This window comes from Neomonachus schauinslandi, chromosome 16 (assembly GCF_002201575.2).
Source record: "Neomonachus schauinslandi chromosome 16, ASM220157v2, whole genome shotgun sequence".
Lineage (NCBI taxonomy): Eukaryota > Metazoa > Chordata > Mammalia > Carnivora > Phocidae > Neomonachus > Neomonachus schauinslandi.
Genome location: NC_058418.1, coordinates 47,199,265 through 47,216,317, shown reverse-complemented (window position 1 = coordinate 47,216,317; position 17,053 = coordinate 47,199,265). Strand labels below are relative to the sequence as shown.

General features: G+C 51.2%; 1 protein-coding gene across 1 annotated transcript in view; it reads left to right on the top strand.

The window, feature by feature from the left end:
• Window positions 1–17,053, top strand: part of FA2H (fatty acid 2-hydroxylase) — a 48,916-nt gene that overhangs the window by 11,399 nt on the left and 20,464 nt on the right. Inside the window, exon 2 of the mRNA XM_021702984.2 lies at window positions 15,779–15,871. Within this exon, the coding sequence (XP_021558659.1) occupies window positions 15,779–15,871 (93 nt within the window). The remainder of the gene's footprint in view (window positions 1–15,778; window positions 15,872–17,053) is intronic.

Sequence of the window (17,053 nt, the reverse complement as noted above, 5' to 3'; positions counted from 1 at the left end):
TAAGCGTCTGCCTTTAGCTCAGGTCATGATCCCGGGCCCTGGGATCATGCCCCATGTCGGGCTCCCTGCTCAGTGAGGAGTCTGCTTGTTCCTCTCCCTCTGCCCCTACCCCCCAGCTCGTGCTCTCGTTCGCTCTCTCTCTCAAATAAATAAAATCTTTAAAAAAAATTGGTCATCTTTTACTGTATGAAAATTAGACCAAATTTTTTTAAAGGGAGGCAAATGAATTTAACACTTATTCAGTAATCATGCCTTTGGATATGACCTCATGATTACAAGAGTTAGATGTTGACATATACAAACCTTTAAAGAGTGCTTTTAAAAAGAACCCGTAGAATGTAAATAAATGGTAGGACTTAGGTAGTGGGGATACATGTGTTCACGGTGAGTTTCTTTCAGATTGACTGCAGTTTAAAATTCTTCAGTAACAAAACATTGGAAAAAAACTAAGTAGTCACATTATAGACATCACAGAGAGATATATGTTCTTAAACGATAAGTGGAAAAATAAAGCAACAGCACTTGAACGGTTAAGTGCAACAAAGCATCACATTTCTAGTAATATTGTACTACTTTCCTAGAGGAGCTGTAACAAAGTACCACAAACCAGGTGGCTTAAAATGAGGGGAATTTATCATCTCAGTTCTAGAGACCGGCAGTCTGAAATCAAGGTATGGGCGGAGTTGGTTCCTTCTGGAGGTTCTGAAGGAAAATCTGTTTGCCTCTTTCCTGTTTCTTAGCTTATAGGCACATCATTTCAATCTCTGCCTCCATCCTCACAAATGAATTTTTTCCTGTACCTCTTCATTTGCATGTCCAAATTTCCCCTCTTCCTTTAAGGACACCAGTCGTATTGGATTTACAGCCCACCTTAATCCAGTATGACCTTAAATTAAGTGGATTACATGTGCAAATACCCTATTTCCAAATAAAGTCGCATTCACAGGTTCTGGGTGAACATGAATTTGGTCTGGCTGGTGGTTGGGAGAGACACCATTCCACCCAGGACAGATATCATTAAACGACTCTGCCACTCAGACAACCTAGATGGAAGTGAAGAGGATGCGCACCAAGAACTGTGTTAGATTTCAGGAAGATGACTCCATTGGCAACAGAGATTCGAATAGTGAAGACTTGTGTGAAAAGTTTGATGTTTCATTTGAGTGAAAAAACATACCTGTAAACTAAATCAAAGAATTAATTAACATAATATACTATATATATTTATGTGAGTATGTATATATTATATGTATTTTTTCCTCCGGGGGCATGCCCCAAATCCATAATTAGTATCCATAATTAATCCATAATTAGTATCTCTGGAGGTGGGGCGCCTGGGTGGCTCAGTTGGTTAAGTGTCCAACTTGATTTTGGCTCAGGTCATGATCTCAGGGTGGTGGGATCGAGCCCCGCGTCGGGCTCTGTGCTCAGCAGGGAGTCTGCTTGAGATTTTCTCTCTCCCTCTCTGCCCCTCCCACCCAAATAAATAAATCTTAAAAAAAAAAAAAAAAGGACTCTCCAGAGGCACGACCCCGGAAATCTATATTTTGAACGAGCACTCTGTGTGGCTCAGAAGCATTGTCAAGTTTGCAGCCCACTGTCCTAGAAGGGTAAGGGCAGAGGGGAAATGGGATGGAAAACTGGAGGCATGAAAGTTGCTCAGTGGACAGATCTCTCGGGATTACTAAAGAATCGGCATCCCCAAGCTCCGACTGTGGGGCTTGGCACAGAGCAGCTGTGCAGACGGGCCACCCTCTCACCCACCCATCCAGAAAGAGCAGGGTCCTGGGGTCTGCAGCCCAAGATCTGTGTCCTGGTCCAGCTGTGTGTCCCATTGGCTGTGTGACACTGTGTGAGTCGTTTAAACTCTCCCAGCCTTGGTTCCTTTATTCCCTGCACCCCTACAGGATTTGTGTGGCTACAGTGAGATCACGTGAGATCCATAAGATAGAACATGTAGCTTAAACAGAATCAGGATGATTATAAGCCCCCTCAGCCCCAGCTTCTGCTAGGAAAAGGTAGATTCCTGTTGAGTGGTGAGAGATGGATGTTTTCAGAGCCTGAGATGCTATGTGCTCAGACCCTCTTGGGCAAAGCCACCCACCCCCACAGGAGTTGGAGAGTGGTGACATTCCAGTCTCTCGCTGTTGTCCCTTCCCCCAGCTAGGGCTTGGGGGTCTGTTCCAACCTGCTGCCCTCATTCCATCTTCACCTGGACAAGGGCAGGGCTGGACTGGGGCACTCGCCCCCGTCAGGGATGGGCAGTCTCCAAAGATGAGGCTGGCAAAGCCCCAAGTGGTCCCAGGGGTGTGTGCAGGGCCACTGTCTTCCCCTCACATCTTCTTCCTCTATTCAAGCGCAAACGGTAGCAGATGTCTCCTCACGCTCAGACTGAGCTCGGCGCTCAGGATAAAAAGACAACTTGTAACTGCCCTCATGGGGTGTACCTGCCAGTGGAGAGAGGGAGACAAATAGGACAATTATAGGTGATTGATAAGAGCTACAACAGAATATTTTATATATATATATGTTTTTATACATGTGTATGTATTATACAACCGAATAGATAATATATTTTAGAATGGGTGCTGTGACCCAGTGACGGTTGCAGCTCCTGATGGGAGCAGTCTAGGGTGTCTCCTCTGAAGAGCTGATATCTGTGGGTGACAAGGAGTCATCAGAAAGGAGAACTGGGCAAAAAAAAAAAAAAAAAAAATTTTAAGCAGAGGGAATAGCAAGTGCAAAGGTCCTGGAGTATGACAGGACTTAGTGACATTAAGAATCCAAAAGAAGGCTCTTTAAAAAAAAAAAAAAGAAAAATTTATTTATTTATTTTAGAAGGAGAGAGAGAGAATCTCAAGCAGACTCCCTGCTGAGCATGGACCCTGACATGGGGCTCCATCTCACGACCCTGAGATCGTGACCTGAGCCGAAATCAAGAGTTGGATGCTTAACCGACTGAGCCACCTGGGTGCCCCCCCAAAAGGAGGCTCTTACGCTGCTAGAGCATTGCAGGTGAGGGGGAATGTGGTGTGGGTGAAGGGGCGGTGGAGCAGGAGGCTTGTCTCTGCAGAAATCATGGACATCGTTAGGGGGTTTAGATTTTGTCCTGAGAACAATGGGCTGGAAGATTTTAAGTGGGAGACTGACAAAGTTGGTCTGTATTTTACTAGGTTGTTCTGGCTGCCATGTGGAGGGTAGGTTGAAGGGGGTCAAGAGTGGAAGCAGGAAGAGAGCTAACATTGCTACTGTTGACAGAGCCGCCATTGAGACAAAAGGAAGTGGATAGGCATTGGAAATGTCTTGGAGGTGGAACCATTATAAGTTGCTGATGAATTAAATGCTGGGAGTAAGGGAAAGAATTGAGGATGATGCCAAGGTGACTTGAGCAACTGGGTGGCTCAATATATGGAAATGATGATTACTGGGGTGGAGACCCAGGTTTGGGATGAGGTAATCAGAGTCCACTGGGGCCACATTAGGTTTGCAATGCCAAGGAAATACCCAGGTTGAGATTTCAAATAGTAGTTGAATATATGAGTCCAGAGCTATGCTCTCCAATATGGCAGCTGCTTACCACATGTGGCTATTTAATTTAAAATTAATTGAAATTAAATAAAATTAAAATTCAGTACTTCAGTTACATGAGCCACATTTCAAGTGCTCCATAGACATATGGGCCTAGTGGCTCCTGTATTGGACAGCACAGATCTAGAACATTTCCATCATGTGCAGAAAATTCTATGGGGCAGCATTGGTCTAGAGCTGTGACCTGGAGTTGAAAGGTATTTCTCTCTAGGATAATGACGTCCTAATCTGGTAACTCTGGTCCAGGAAGCTGGTATCCCTGTGTTTTTCACAAATAGCTCCTTCTTGCCCTTGACCACACCAGATTGTGTATTTAAGTGATGTCCCTGAGTGGTAGCTATATCAGAGAGGCACTGACCACCCAGAAGGACAACTTGCCCTGGGGTTGTTCAAGGACATCATCCCCTGGGCTAAAGCACCTTATAGTGACAAGTATAAACATAGTGTTTAATGAGCATAAAATAGGGAGTATAGGCCATCGATCACCAGGAGACACCTGTTCTAGGGCTGTTAACTGGCGATTCTGCTAGTTTAAGAGATGTGCAGTGGGTTTGGAATTAGGTTAAATGAGAGTGGAAAAGAAGACACAGGCTCAGAGTCCAACAGTCTTGTGTTCTAGAATTAACCCTCCCACTGGAGACAAGACAGTCAACCTCTCTGAACATAAGCATCCTCAAGAAAATTCCAGGTCCAGGCGCGGGGAGAGGGAATTGTTTGAATCAGTAGGTTGGAATCCGTAAAAAGTAGCAGGTGTGAGGCAGGTCAATTTTTGGGGTGGTTATTCTGTTTTGCTTACAAAACAGTTCAGTGCCTTCTCATGTTTTTGGCAATATAATCATCTGCCATTTTGTAACCAATGATGAGAACAAGTGAGTTATCTCTCTTAAACTAATAGATTATAAAAGGAAAATTTAGGAATATTGTTTCTGGGATAGTGATATATGGAGTCATTTGTAAACAGTGGTTTTGTTTCTCCTTTTAAAAACAGCAAAATAGGGGCAACTAGGTGACTCAGTCGGTTAAGCATCTGCCTTCGGCTTAGGTCGTGACCTCAAGGTCCTGGGATTGAGCTCCGTGTTGGGCTCCCTGCTCAGCGGGGAGTCTGCTTCTCCCTCTCCTTCCCTCTCTGCTCCTCCCACCTGCTCCTGCTCACTCTCTGTTTCTGTCTCTTTCAAATAAATAAATAAAATCTTTTAAAAAAATAAAATAAAAACAGCAAAATATAGTATTTTGAGGATAATCCTTACGGATTGGAGTGTTACATGATAAACCAAAATGTATTTTAACATAGAAGTTGGGCCAGTGAGGGGATAATACATTTTATTTTTTATTTTTTATTTATTTTTTTTTTTAAAGATTTTATTTATTTATTTGACAGAGAGAGACACAGCGAGAGAGGGAACACAAGCAGGGGGAGCGAGAGAGGGAACACAAGCAGGGGGGGGCGGGAGAGGGAGAAGCAGGCTTCCCGCCGAGCAGGGAGCCCGATGTGGGGCTCGACCCCAGAACCCTGGGACCATGACCTGAGCCGAAGGCAGACGCTTAACGACTGAGCCACCCGGGCGCCCCGTGGGGATAATACATTTTAAATGTATTTCCCTTGTGCATAGCACATTCTATAAGCCTGCCCTGAGGTGCCTTGAGGTCTAAGTTTTGAGAGACAACAGTCTAGAAACGTCCTATCAAACCACAAAAGGGATTCTGAGGAACTCATTTCCTGTAGGCTGCTGATGCTGCTCATCAGAGTCAAAACCCAGGCGCTACGGCACCGGGCAGGATTTTGTAAGGCAGGACTGAGGAGGGGAGCCTCAGAGAGCTCCTCTTGTCCACCCTGGCCAAGCCCACGTCACCCCCACCCAACCCCGGGCTCCCAGCTGCTCCAAATCCCAGAGTCAGGCTTTCATTGAAAAAAAAAAAAAAAAAACCGCGTGTCCACTTGACTCTTGGTGCCTTCCTAGAAATGGTGCCATAATCCGAGGTCAGAGGCTAGAGAGGAAAGGCGCCCTGTGGATGCAGATGGTCCACGGCAGGGGCTAGTAGAGAATCAACTTAACAGCCTGAAAACTTGTGTGTGTGTGTACTCTGGAGGGGTTTGAGGAGTGATTTAGTATTTTTAATCCACTGGCCCCCTTTCCTGATGTCCTGGATTGCCCACCTAGACTGGCTTCTGCTTCCCGTGACGAGGTCGCTGGTGACGTCCTCCAAGGGGGGATCAGGCCATGAGGAGAAGCGACACCAGGAGAACTGATGGTAAGGACCCAGGAGGCTGGGACTGTCCTGTCCGTACCCCGCACATCTCCTGAGCAGGAGAAGTTGGCCCCATGTCAGGCACACACTTCCTGCTCGCTTTCTCTCCTCCTCCCGTATTCCTATCATGAACACAAGGTAGCTGCCGGCACAGCTATTCTCCTTGCAGGCATCCTGGGTGGGCAAGAAGGGGGGTGCTTCTGGAAGGCCTTGTCACTTGCCACGTATTATTCTTGTTTTTGTTTGTTTGTTTGTCTTGTACAGAAAGGCTGCGTTTGAAACGTTGTAAGGACAGGCCTGGCTTCTGATTTGGACCTAGTTTGGCAGAGGGCAGCTTATTAGAAATGAAAGCGAGTAGATCCTGCTGCCTTCATTTTTAGTCCCAAAGCTCTAGCTACTGAAAGCAGCCAGTGGTCCCCAGAGGCCTCGGGGGTGGGCTTGTTAGCTAGCACAGAAGGAGGACTCTCGACGCTGCTGAGGCTCTGGCCCCGTCCTCCTCGGCCAGGCCTGCACCTTCCTACCTGCCCAGGACCGTGTGCTGCCCAGGCACGTGGGGCGCCCGGAGCCCCTGCCCGCCTTTGGGCCTCTAGACGCTGGGGGCAGCTGGACACAAGGCCTGGGCACCGTCTCATTTCAGAGAAAGGGTTTTCAGGCCAAACCCAGGCTGCGGGATAAAAGGCCATCTGTCCATCCCTGGGTGCCCAGCCCCGGCTTTCCCGAACAACATTCCTTTATGCCAGCAGCCGCCCCCCCCCCGCCCCGCCTCCTGCGCCCCCGCCCTCCGCACACTGCGGCCTTTCACCGCCTCTGGGCCGGCTTGTTTGTTTGTCATGCAGAGTGCAGGCTTTCTGTTGTTCTTCTCTTTTCTCTCCCCCTCAGGCACTCTGCACGCAAACCCTCCCTGGGCACCCAGGGTCTGGGGCCCTGGAGGAGGGCTGGGGGCTAAGGCAGAGTCCGGGCCAGGGGCTTGGGCCCCCCACCCCCACCCCGGGAGCCCTCCCAGGGGAGGCAGAGGAGGGGCATGAAGAACCTTGGCGGGACAGCCCTAGAAGTGGTTTCCTGTCTAGCTGTCCCAGCCATCACGTGAGACTTCTTGAAGCAGTGATTTGAGCCCTCGGTGTCCCCCCACTTCCCCCATCTGTGGATACCTCCTGCCTGCCTCTCAGGGAGAGTCGCGTGGATGCCAGTGAGATACCAGCCACACGTGTGGGCTGCTGTTGGTGCCACCATGGGCGTGGCATGGCTGTCCCAGGGGCCGCATGCCCCAGTGGAGGGGGGAAGGGCAAAGAAGGCCAAGGTTTCCAATAAGAGGGCGGCGGGTTGCCTGACCCCCTGCCTCCCGGCCCCGCTCCCAGTTCAGCCTGCCTCTGAAAACGGAATAGGGAAAACCGAGGAGTGACTTTCCAGGCCCTGGGGAAGGCGAGGAAGGGGGCGGCGACAGCAAACAGAGGGCTAGGAAGGGGGCGGTGCCTCGACTCGTGTCTCCCCCACCGAGGGCTCTCTGTGTGGGCTGCCCCGGCAGATCTGGTAGGAAGGCTGGGAGGATGAGGAGACCCCTCAGCAGAGGATGAGAGTCCGACTCTTTCTCCACAGGGCCCGGATGCCTCTCCCAGTTGTTTTCTCTCCTGGTTGAACTCCTTCTCCTTCTGCAGCCGGTCTTGATCCCGGAGGAAACTGGCTCAGGCCTGGTGTTAGCTTGTTAGGCTTGCAGAGTCCCACAGACTGGGTGGCTTAGGCAACAGTGATCGACGTTCGCAGGGTTCCAGAGGCTAGAAGTCCTAGATCATGGTGTTGGTTAGTTCCTTCTAGGGCTGAGAGGGAGAGTGGGTTCCAGGCCTCTCCCTAGCTTCTGGGGGGTTTGCGGGCAATCTCTGGTGTTTCTTGGCTTGTAGATGCCTCATCTCTATCTCTGCCTTCATCTTCACTCGGTGTTCTCCCTGAGAAGGTGTCTGTCCCCAAATTTCACCCTTTTCTAGGGTCACAAATCATATAGGATTAAGGCCCCCCCCTAAGGACCTCATTTTAACTAATCCCATCTACAATGCCCTACCTCAAAATAAGGTCACATTTTGAGACACTGGAGGGCCAGCATTTCAACATATGAATTTTGGTGGGGTGGGGAGGGGCAAAGTTCAACCCAGAACAGGCCTCTGTACCGGAAAGCGAGGCCCTGGAGGTAACATCCTTGGCGCGTGGCCTGTGTCTCCACCGAGATTCCTTCCCCATCACAGATTTTGTCTCCTTTTCAGTCACACAAGGGGAAAGAGAACCAGAAGAAATCAGCATCTACCACCCACTTCTGCTTCCTCTTGAAGCCAATCCTCTCTGCTAGGCTGGAGGGAGGAGGAGGCTGAGGGTCACCCCTCATTGAACCTTGCTGGGGCTCTGGCACCCAACCCACCCAGGGCCTCGTTACGGGCTGACCCTGTAGGCCTGCCCCATGTGGGGGCAGCCCAGGCTCCCACCTAGACTCCCTGTTCTGGGCAGTGCACGAGAGGACAAAACCCTGGCTCCTGCCTGCTGGGGCGCGTCCTTCTCTGTGGCTGTACCATGAGGCAGGAGGGCTGCGGCCCCCCGAGACATTTCAAACGTGCAGACCAAGGGCCACGTTTGTATTCAGACAGGTTGGTTTGGCCCACATCTTTTGTTTGTTTGCTTGTTTTAAATGCAAAGCAAATTTTAAAATCTGGAGATTTCCCATAAAAATCTGCTTTCCCAGCTTTTCTTAGAAATTGGAAGGTCAGGGCACCTGGGTGGCTCAGTCGTTAAGCATCTGCCTTCAGCTCAGGTCATGATTCCAGGGTCCTGGGATCGAGCCCTGCATCGGGCTCCCTGCTCTGCGGGGAGCCTGCTTTTCCCTCTCCCACTCCCCCTGCTTGTGTTCCCTCTCTCGCTGTGTCTCTCTCTGTCAAATAAATAAATAAAATCTTTAAAAAAAAAAAAAGAAATTGGAAGGTCTACAACCCTGAGTTCCTACCTTACCTGACCTGGACCTAAGTCAGGGCTACCCCCTTTAATGGGGCACGACCCCTCTGGTTCACTGCAGTCCACTCCATTCAAGATCAAGGGACAGTGACCTTTGAATACTGTTCTCAGTGCATTTCCTTTCTTTCTTTCATCTCTAGCAAAAGGATGCCTCATGGTTTTGTTTATTTTGTTTCGTGGTACCTCATGTTTCCAAAATGAGAGTGAGCATCTTTCCTTGTGGAGGTGAAGGATATCCTCCATGTTTATTATGCAAACAAAATGAGTCTGCATTATGAACCACATCCTGCCTGCTTCACTCATTGGTGTCACCTGCCCAACCTCTGGGGACAGAGCAGGAACTCGGGGCGCCCTGTCAGGGATAAGCAATTTCTTGTTCCGAGGGTCACATAGCAAGTTGATAATGGAGCCTGGTCTAGAACCAGGTCCCTCAGTATAGAGGTGAACCTGCAGCATCTGGAACTAGAGGCTGGCCCCAGATTCTTCCCCCCCGCCCCAGGCTGCCCCTGAGGGCTGCCTCCTTGAGGGGCAGGTGTGTTGAGGGCACCGGCGGAACCTTAGGGAGCTGGCAGGAATAACTCCTGGGTCCTCTGTGAGTTTGGAGCTGAGGGTGCTAAACTCAGGGTGAGAGAGGGCAGAGGCTGGAGCCCAGGGGAAGGGGCAGTGGTGTCCACGAGAGGAGATCTGTGGCTTGGGCCGACCCGAGAGGAGATAATGCCTCACCACCGGCGAGGAACTGGCATTGCCCTGCTGTCCCACTGGCTTCTTTCCCTGCAGCTTTGCACTGGGGCTGGAGGCCCCAAGGAGAAGAGAATGCCCTCCTTGCTGCCCCCACCATGTTGCCCAGCACGTTCGGTGGCTCTCACCTCAGAATGGGCAGTGCCTGCCCACCCAGTCTCCTTGGTTGAGCACACTGGCCATTCTTGAACACGTTGACCTTCTCTCTCCAAGTACACACAGGCCTTGGAAGGCTTTGGGCAGCTCTCTGTCTCCCTGCCCTGCCCACACTTCTGTGGCCTCTCCAGGCCTGGGCCCCTAGAGCCTCAACAGGCCACCATCGACTCATTATCGTATCATTCAGTAAGCCTTGAATGCTGATCCCATGCCAGTTACTAGAGACCTAGGGGTGAGCAAGACAGAGGGATCTCTACCCACATGGAGCTACCCCATGTTCCGGCTTGGGAGACAGTCACGGGGAAATGTATGAGGAGAGCAAGATGCTTTCAGCCCCAGCGCCACCCTGCTCCACTCATCAGGCTTCTCCCCAACAGCCTTGGGCCTTATCACAAAAGTGCTTACCAAACTTTGCTTACCAGAATACTGAAAACGCATTCGACCGAAAGGCAGAACCATTTCCAGACACTGGAAAAGAACGCACGCGTTCTTCGCTTTCTGGCACTTTCTTGGTTTTTAAAGATCTCTTGGGCTTGCTTCCAGGATCAGGAGAGTCTTTTAAATAATGCATCGTGGAAGTTTCCAAGAAACTTTAAAAAAAAAAAAATCTTTTAAAGCCTGCGTTATAGCCTAGTTCCCAGGAGTGACCTTTACACACTTCTGATTCATGGATGGTGTTTGCCTGTGGAATTCAAGGGTGAGCCTGGCTCAACTATAAAATAAACACTGGGGCATGGAAGGCTGGAAAATGTGGCCCAGATCGGTGTGCGCGGTGCAGTGACTCCCAGGAGGACTCATTCCTGGATCCCCCGTGCCCCGGGTCACATGGGAGCAGCCTCCAGAGTGGGAAGGGGAGCCTATCTTCGGGAGGGGCTTCGTCCTGTTTGTGTGTGGAGAAGCCTTTTAGAGCTTTTGAAATCCCACAGGAGACTTGAGAAGAAGGGTTCATGAAAGACCCGCTAGAGGACACATACTGGTGCCTGAGTGTGTCTGCCCCTGGCCATACCAACGTGCTGCTCGCCCTCACTCTCCTTGAAGTCTCCTCCCAGACCAGAGGTGTGGACAGCCTTGTGATTAATAACCTGGGCTTCTGCCAGGGAGGGGTGTGGTCCCGATGAGGCCACCCGGAGAGCACCTTGCTTATATATAAGGTCAGTCTGGGATGTATTTGCCAAGAGCGTATCACCCACGACATTGCTACCTGGTGGCTCCCTCGCTCTCAGGTTGAGATTAAGCTGGGGTGGCAGAAGGAGGGAAGAGAAGGACAGGAGGAAGTGGAGCCTGCTCCCTTCCCCGCCCCCCTCTTTTCCTCCCCCTCCGCGAGCACGGGCAGTGCACCCCCGTGCCAGCCTTCGTTCGCGCGGGTCTGACCCAAGGTTCAAGGGTCCCGTCCTGAGGGAATGTCCAGCTGCTCGGGGCTGGGAATGCAAGCCCCGTGAGCCCTGCCATGTGGACGTGGCTCTTTCCCACTTCTCTCCTTTCACCTGGAATATTTCCAGATGAGCGAAAAGAACTGTTCCAGAGTTCCATTGTTTCCACTGGAAGCCAACACCTGTCTGTGAACCTGGGCTTTTAGCAATTTTTAAGAAAACCTTAGGGGCGGGGCGCCTGGGCGGCTCAGTGGGTTGAGCGTCCCAGTCTTGGTTTCAGCCCAGGCGGTGATCTCGGGGTCGTGGGATCGAGCCCCGCATGGGGCTCCACACTCAGCGTGGAGTCTGCTTGGAGATTCTCTCCATCTGCCCCTCCCCCCCACTCTCTTTCTCCCAAATAAATAAATAAATCTAAGATAAAGAAAGAAAGAAAACCTTAGAACTGGAACAAGTGAACATTTGCTGTACTTCCTGTTCCTCGTAGTCTATAGAGACCCACACCGGCTACTTTGAACCAAGAAAATAATTAAAAACAAAATTTTAGGTTGTAATTTTTCTGCATTAAAAAATGTTTACAAATTGGACCCTTTTTAAAAAAAAAAATGTCAGTGTAAAGTTGCCAAATGTCCTTCCTTAGGAAGAACTGCCTTTTATTTTGGAAGTATGCGTTTCCTACCTATTTGGTCTGGAAATTTCCTTTCATTTATGAAATGCTGCTGATGATAATTTTTAAAAATATGTTTATTTGGTAAAATAAAAGGCCAGCACTCCTGTATCAGTCTGAGCCAATTTTAGTTCTGCTTATCCCATTGTACTTGGCCAAAGGACACCAAGGATATATGGCCCAGATTATGGCAACTTTGACCCTGGTACCTGGGCACTGTCGTATCCAAAGTGGCATTTTAAGATGGTGTGTTCAGTGTCCTGGGCCACCTCTCTCCTAGAAGCAGATTTGTTTTCCATTTCCAGGAAGCAGGAGCCCTGCAGAACCCCAGGGTTTTATGTTCAGCAGCCAAGCCCACCGTCCTGCAGAAGCCTCAGGGAACCCTGGCCATTTGGCAAAGGACATTGACACATGGCCCACTCAAGAAATAATGAGTAGTGGGGCACCTGGGTGGCTCAGTCGGTTAAGCGTCTGCCTTCGGCTCAGGTCGTGATCCCAGGGTCCTGGGATTGAGCCCAGCATCGGGCCCCACATCAGGCTCCCTGCTCTGCGGGGAGTCTGCTTCTCCCTCTGCCTCTGCCCCTCCCCCAATTCATGCTTGCACTCTCTCTCTCTCAAATAAATAAATAAAATCTTTAAAAAAAAAAAGAAAGAAAGAAAGAATGAGTAGAGTATTTAGGATTTTCAGGAGCCCATCCTAGGCACGCTAAGAAAGAGGAAACGTATCCTGCCCTATTGGAATCTATAACACCATTGGACAAACAAGGTAATCACCCAAACATACAAAAAACAGCAAGGGACAGGAAATTATAAATAACCAATGGGGGCAGTGGGACACGTGGAAAGTATGATTTTTTAAACACTGGAAAATGAAGAGGTCATACAGTTGTTCATACAGTTGCTAGGATGATGACAAGCTGGGTACATAGTAAGCATTTGTGAATATTAATCTTTTTTTTCTTAAGATTTTATTTATTTATTTGACACAGAGAGCGAGAGCGAGAGCAGGAACACAAGCAGGGGGAGTGGGAGAGGGAGAACCAGGCTTCCCGCTGAGCAGGGAGCCGGATGCCGGGCTTGATCCCAGGACCCTGGGATCATGACCTGAGCCGAAGGCAGATGCTTAACGACTGAGCCACCCAAGCGCCCCGTGAATATTAATCTTTGTCATCATCCTGGGAAGATGACATTTGAGAAGGAAAATACTGGCTAGAGGGAAAAATTAGGGTTCATCCAAGGGTATAACAGCAGAGCAGTTTGGGAATACAGGGGAAAGATTTTAAATATAGGGAGGTCACCCATAAGCTGACTTACAGGGGATGATGCTATGTTCACTTTTAGGAAGTGGCGTCAGAGGGGACAGCGGGGCTTTTGGGTCAGACTATGATGTGCGCAGTTGGGAACATTCTCCAGAGGCCAGGAATGGGGCCAGGGTCAGAGAGAGCGTCTTCTGGGCTGATGCTCTGGCACATCCTGGGTGCTCAAACGTGTGTCGATGGGCGAATGGAGGAAAGCCGTGTGGGAGGGAAGATCTGGGAGAGGAGGCAGGAGGCCACAGTGGTATTGCACGGAGACCATCAGCCCCAAAGAGGAAGCTGGTATGGGGCCAAGGCTTCCTGTCCCTGCAGACTTCCCGTGGCAGATCTCATTTCCAGGCTTTCTCTGTTTTCCGTTGCCTGCTACCCACCCACCCCCGCCCCGCCCCATCACTGTTCTGGGCGTCAGTCATCACACATCTTTCAGGGCTGTCCAGTGAACAGGCGTGCAGGTCCAAATCACCTCCTGGACCACATTAGCTGTGCACACAATGCCAGCAGCAGCAGCCCATACAAAAGGCTCCAGGTGGCCATAAGCTAAGCGAATGAGTGCACAGGAGGGCCGCCCAAAGGGCCGGTGGGAGCTCAGCTCCCATGACATTCCATGCCAGGGAGGCATGAGCCCTGCTGGGCTCTGTGCTGGTCCCATCACATCTGCCATGGAAGAGGAACAGTGGGCCAATCCTTATGCTTAGAGACCCTGTTGTGTCCTCAGAGGGTCTTGGGGAAAAGCCAGTGGCAGGGGGTGGGCTGTGGGCTGTCCTCAAATATGTGTCAGGCTGGCCGGTGAAAAAGAAAAAGTGTGCACAGTTCTAGAGGGAAGGAACCAGGAGCGATCCCTGGAAAACCGGAGGCAGCCAGGTGGGCAGAAGGAGGACTTTTCCAGGGACTGGAACTCTCAGAGAACAGTCCAGACTTGAGTGAGCAGAAACATGGGTTGGATAGATGGGTGCTCCGTGCCCCGTGCTGTGAGGGGACGGACCTTTCCTCCGCTTCGTCGTTGTTCAGGTGGCTGGGCCCCAAACAGATCTGTGTCTGCTATTCAGGGATGTCTGAAAAGCCTAGCACAAAAACATTAAATGCTAATCCGTGGGATGACCACTCCCCTGCCCTGTTTGGGATGTGTGGGGATGGGGGGTGGGGATGGTGCAGAGAAGGATCAGATTACCTTACTTAAGAAAGGATTTGGAGTGCCCAGGAGAAAACGACTATCCAGGAGGGAGGGAGAATCTATACCTCAGTGATTGGGGGCGCTCTGGGATATTTTGAGGCTAGAACGGAACTAGAAGGGACAGGTGTATTATAGGACATTTATATCGGATACTTAGGGAGTTTCATTGTAGGATATGCTATAAAACCCACTCTTCTTTGTCCTTAAGAGGTCATCCAAGATGCCTTTTTAAAGAATTCAAGTATCAGCATGGTGGCCCAGACTAAGATACTGAGCTATCAACCCCAAGACAGAAAGCCTACTTTTACTTGGGTTAATATGGGTTTCCCCCAGAAAAATGCCAGCATCCCTGTCACCACCAGGTTCTCTTGGTTCATTTGGAAGCAAAACTGTAAGGATTGTGCCAATAGAAACCCCAAAGAGCTTTCCAAACAGCCTCCTCAGTTCTTTTTTTTTTTTTTTAAGATTTATTTATTTATTTATTTGAGAGAGCGAGAATGAGAGAGAGAGAGAGAGAGAGGATGAGAGGGGGGAGGGTCAGAGGGAGAAGCAGACTCCCCGCCGAGCAGGGAGCCCGATGCGGGACTCGATCCCGGGACTCCAGGGTCATGACCTGAGCCGAAGGCAGTCGCTTAACCAGCTGAGCCACCCAGGCGCCCCGGGCTCCTCAGTTCTTGCCAGTACCCTGCTTCCAAGGGCCCTGCCATGGCCACCAGCACCACGGTTCCCTTTAGTCCCAGGCATGTCTCCCCTTGGCAAGGGCTCTCCCCGCCCCCCTTTCCTGAACAAAGACGTGAGTTTCACCTATGCACCGGCCTGCCCTCTCCGGCCTCACCCCGTGTGACGTCAGGGCCAGCTGCAGCTATGTGACCTTCCCAGTACATTCCATTTCCTTCTGACTTGGCTTCTTTGTGACTTCAGTTTCACCTTGAGCCCATCTGGGCACCTCTCTGCCAGTTCTGCCCCACGTACGGCTGCTGACCCAGGCATGGGAGTTCCTGGAGGGACCGTCTCCCTCTCTCTGCTGCCTTTCTGATGGGCAGGTGGTCCTAGATGCCCCAGCATGGGCTCTGGCATGATCTTTCCAGGAAGGGAGGGAGCTGGTAGAGTCATCGGCATGACACAGTGAGGCTGCCAGGTACCCAGAGTGCCACCCTGTGATTCCCTTTGCCTGACACCTGCCAGGGACCTAGAGAGAGAGACTGGCAGGAGTCCCCTTGCCCACAGCGAACGCACTGATGGCTCTCACTTCCCTACCGCCTCTCTGCCAAGCTTCTTTTCTCTCCCGTATCTGTCTCCCTCTTGTTGTGGCAGAAATTATTTTTTTAACAGGAGAAGAAAAGTACAGAGAATAACACAATCAGCGTCTACCTATTTTCAAATGCACTCCGTGTCCTTGATTTCCACCCTACCCGCCCACCCCCGCCCTGCCGCAGTGTGGGGCTCTCGCCACGCGCCGTGGGGCGGCTCCCTGCTCCCTTCTCCCCCAGCCCCCCACCCCCACCCAGAACTGTAGGTGATCACCTGTATCTTCTCTCCCCAGGGCTCTGTGGAGAATGGGACTGTGACCTCTGCAAACACTCAGAAGACAGACCCTTGGATGGAGCCAAAGCTCAAAGTGGTGGACTGGGATAAGGTAGCTGGTGCAGGGCAGGGCGGGGTGATGATCCAGGGCTCCTGGGGCCAGGACGAGAGTGTGTGGAGCCAAAGGGTGTGGTTATTCATAAAGTTTTCCCAAGAGAGATGAGGATGGGGAAGCAGGTGCTCATAGCTCACAAGCATGATCTGGGGCAGCAAACCCCAGCTGATGGGAGTGAGTGTGGGGAAGCTGTGCACAGGAGGTCTGTGCAGACCCCGGCCCCGAACACCCCAAAGGGCGGTCTCCCACAAGGACCTGGAGCTAAGAAGAGCACGATGACAAGTTCAGAAGGTCCAGACATACCCGCCTTGACCAGCACGTGGGGTAGAGCTGCCCCCAGGTACCAACGATCACTCTCAGGAGTCACCAGCCCATACGGGCTTGGGAGCCTGCTGAGGCCAGGGGAGGCAGGGCTGGAGCCATTTACAACATTTGTCTGCCTGGGCGTCGGGGAGGGGGGATGCCTGGGAGATGCCTGGGAGATCAGGGGGGAACCTGACTTGAGTGCCATTTCCCTCCAACCTGGGTTGTGGGACTGTCCCAATCCTGGAATAGATCTTACTAGGCACATCCATAAATGTACCCTACCTGTGTTAGACACGGAGGACAAGAGACGAACAGGACAGGCCCCAGCCCCCAGGGAGCTCACATCCTGCTGGGAAGGACAGACCACCCTCACCCACAGTTATTACAACATGGGGACACGTGAGAAGCACACCCAGAGAACACAGGTGGCCAGAGGTGGGGAGGACTCCACAAAGCGGACTGTTTCCTGGGCCCCTTTGGCCAGGACCCCAGGAACTCGGAGACTGTGTCTGTCCCATGGGAATTGGCACTGCTTCTGGGGGAGCCCGTCAGCGCATGGCAAAGACACTTGGGTGCTCTACTAGAGAGGTCCAGACAAGTTGTTCTGGGGCCCGTCCCCCTCAGGGAGGCATGACAACCAAAAGGGAAATGGGCCAGCAAGAGGGAAGCCTTGCCCCACAGCTTGCCCCCAGAGGGCTTACCAGAACTGGGTGTCCTGACCTCAAGCCCTGGGTTTGGCCACAGGTGCATGTTGCCCAGGCCAGGGTCTGAGGTTGGGAGGGTCTTGGTACAAGTAGCTGACTTCTCTGGAAGTTTTGGGGGCTTAAGCTTGTTCTGCACATGGGTAGGATGGAGAGGGAGATGGCCAGCTTG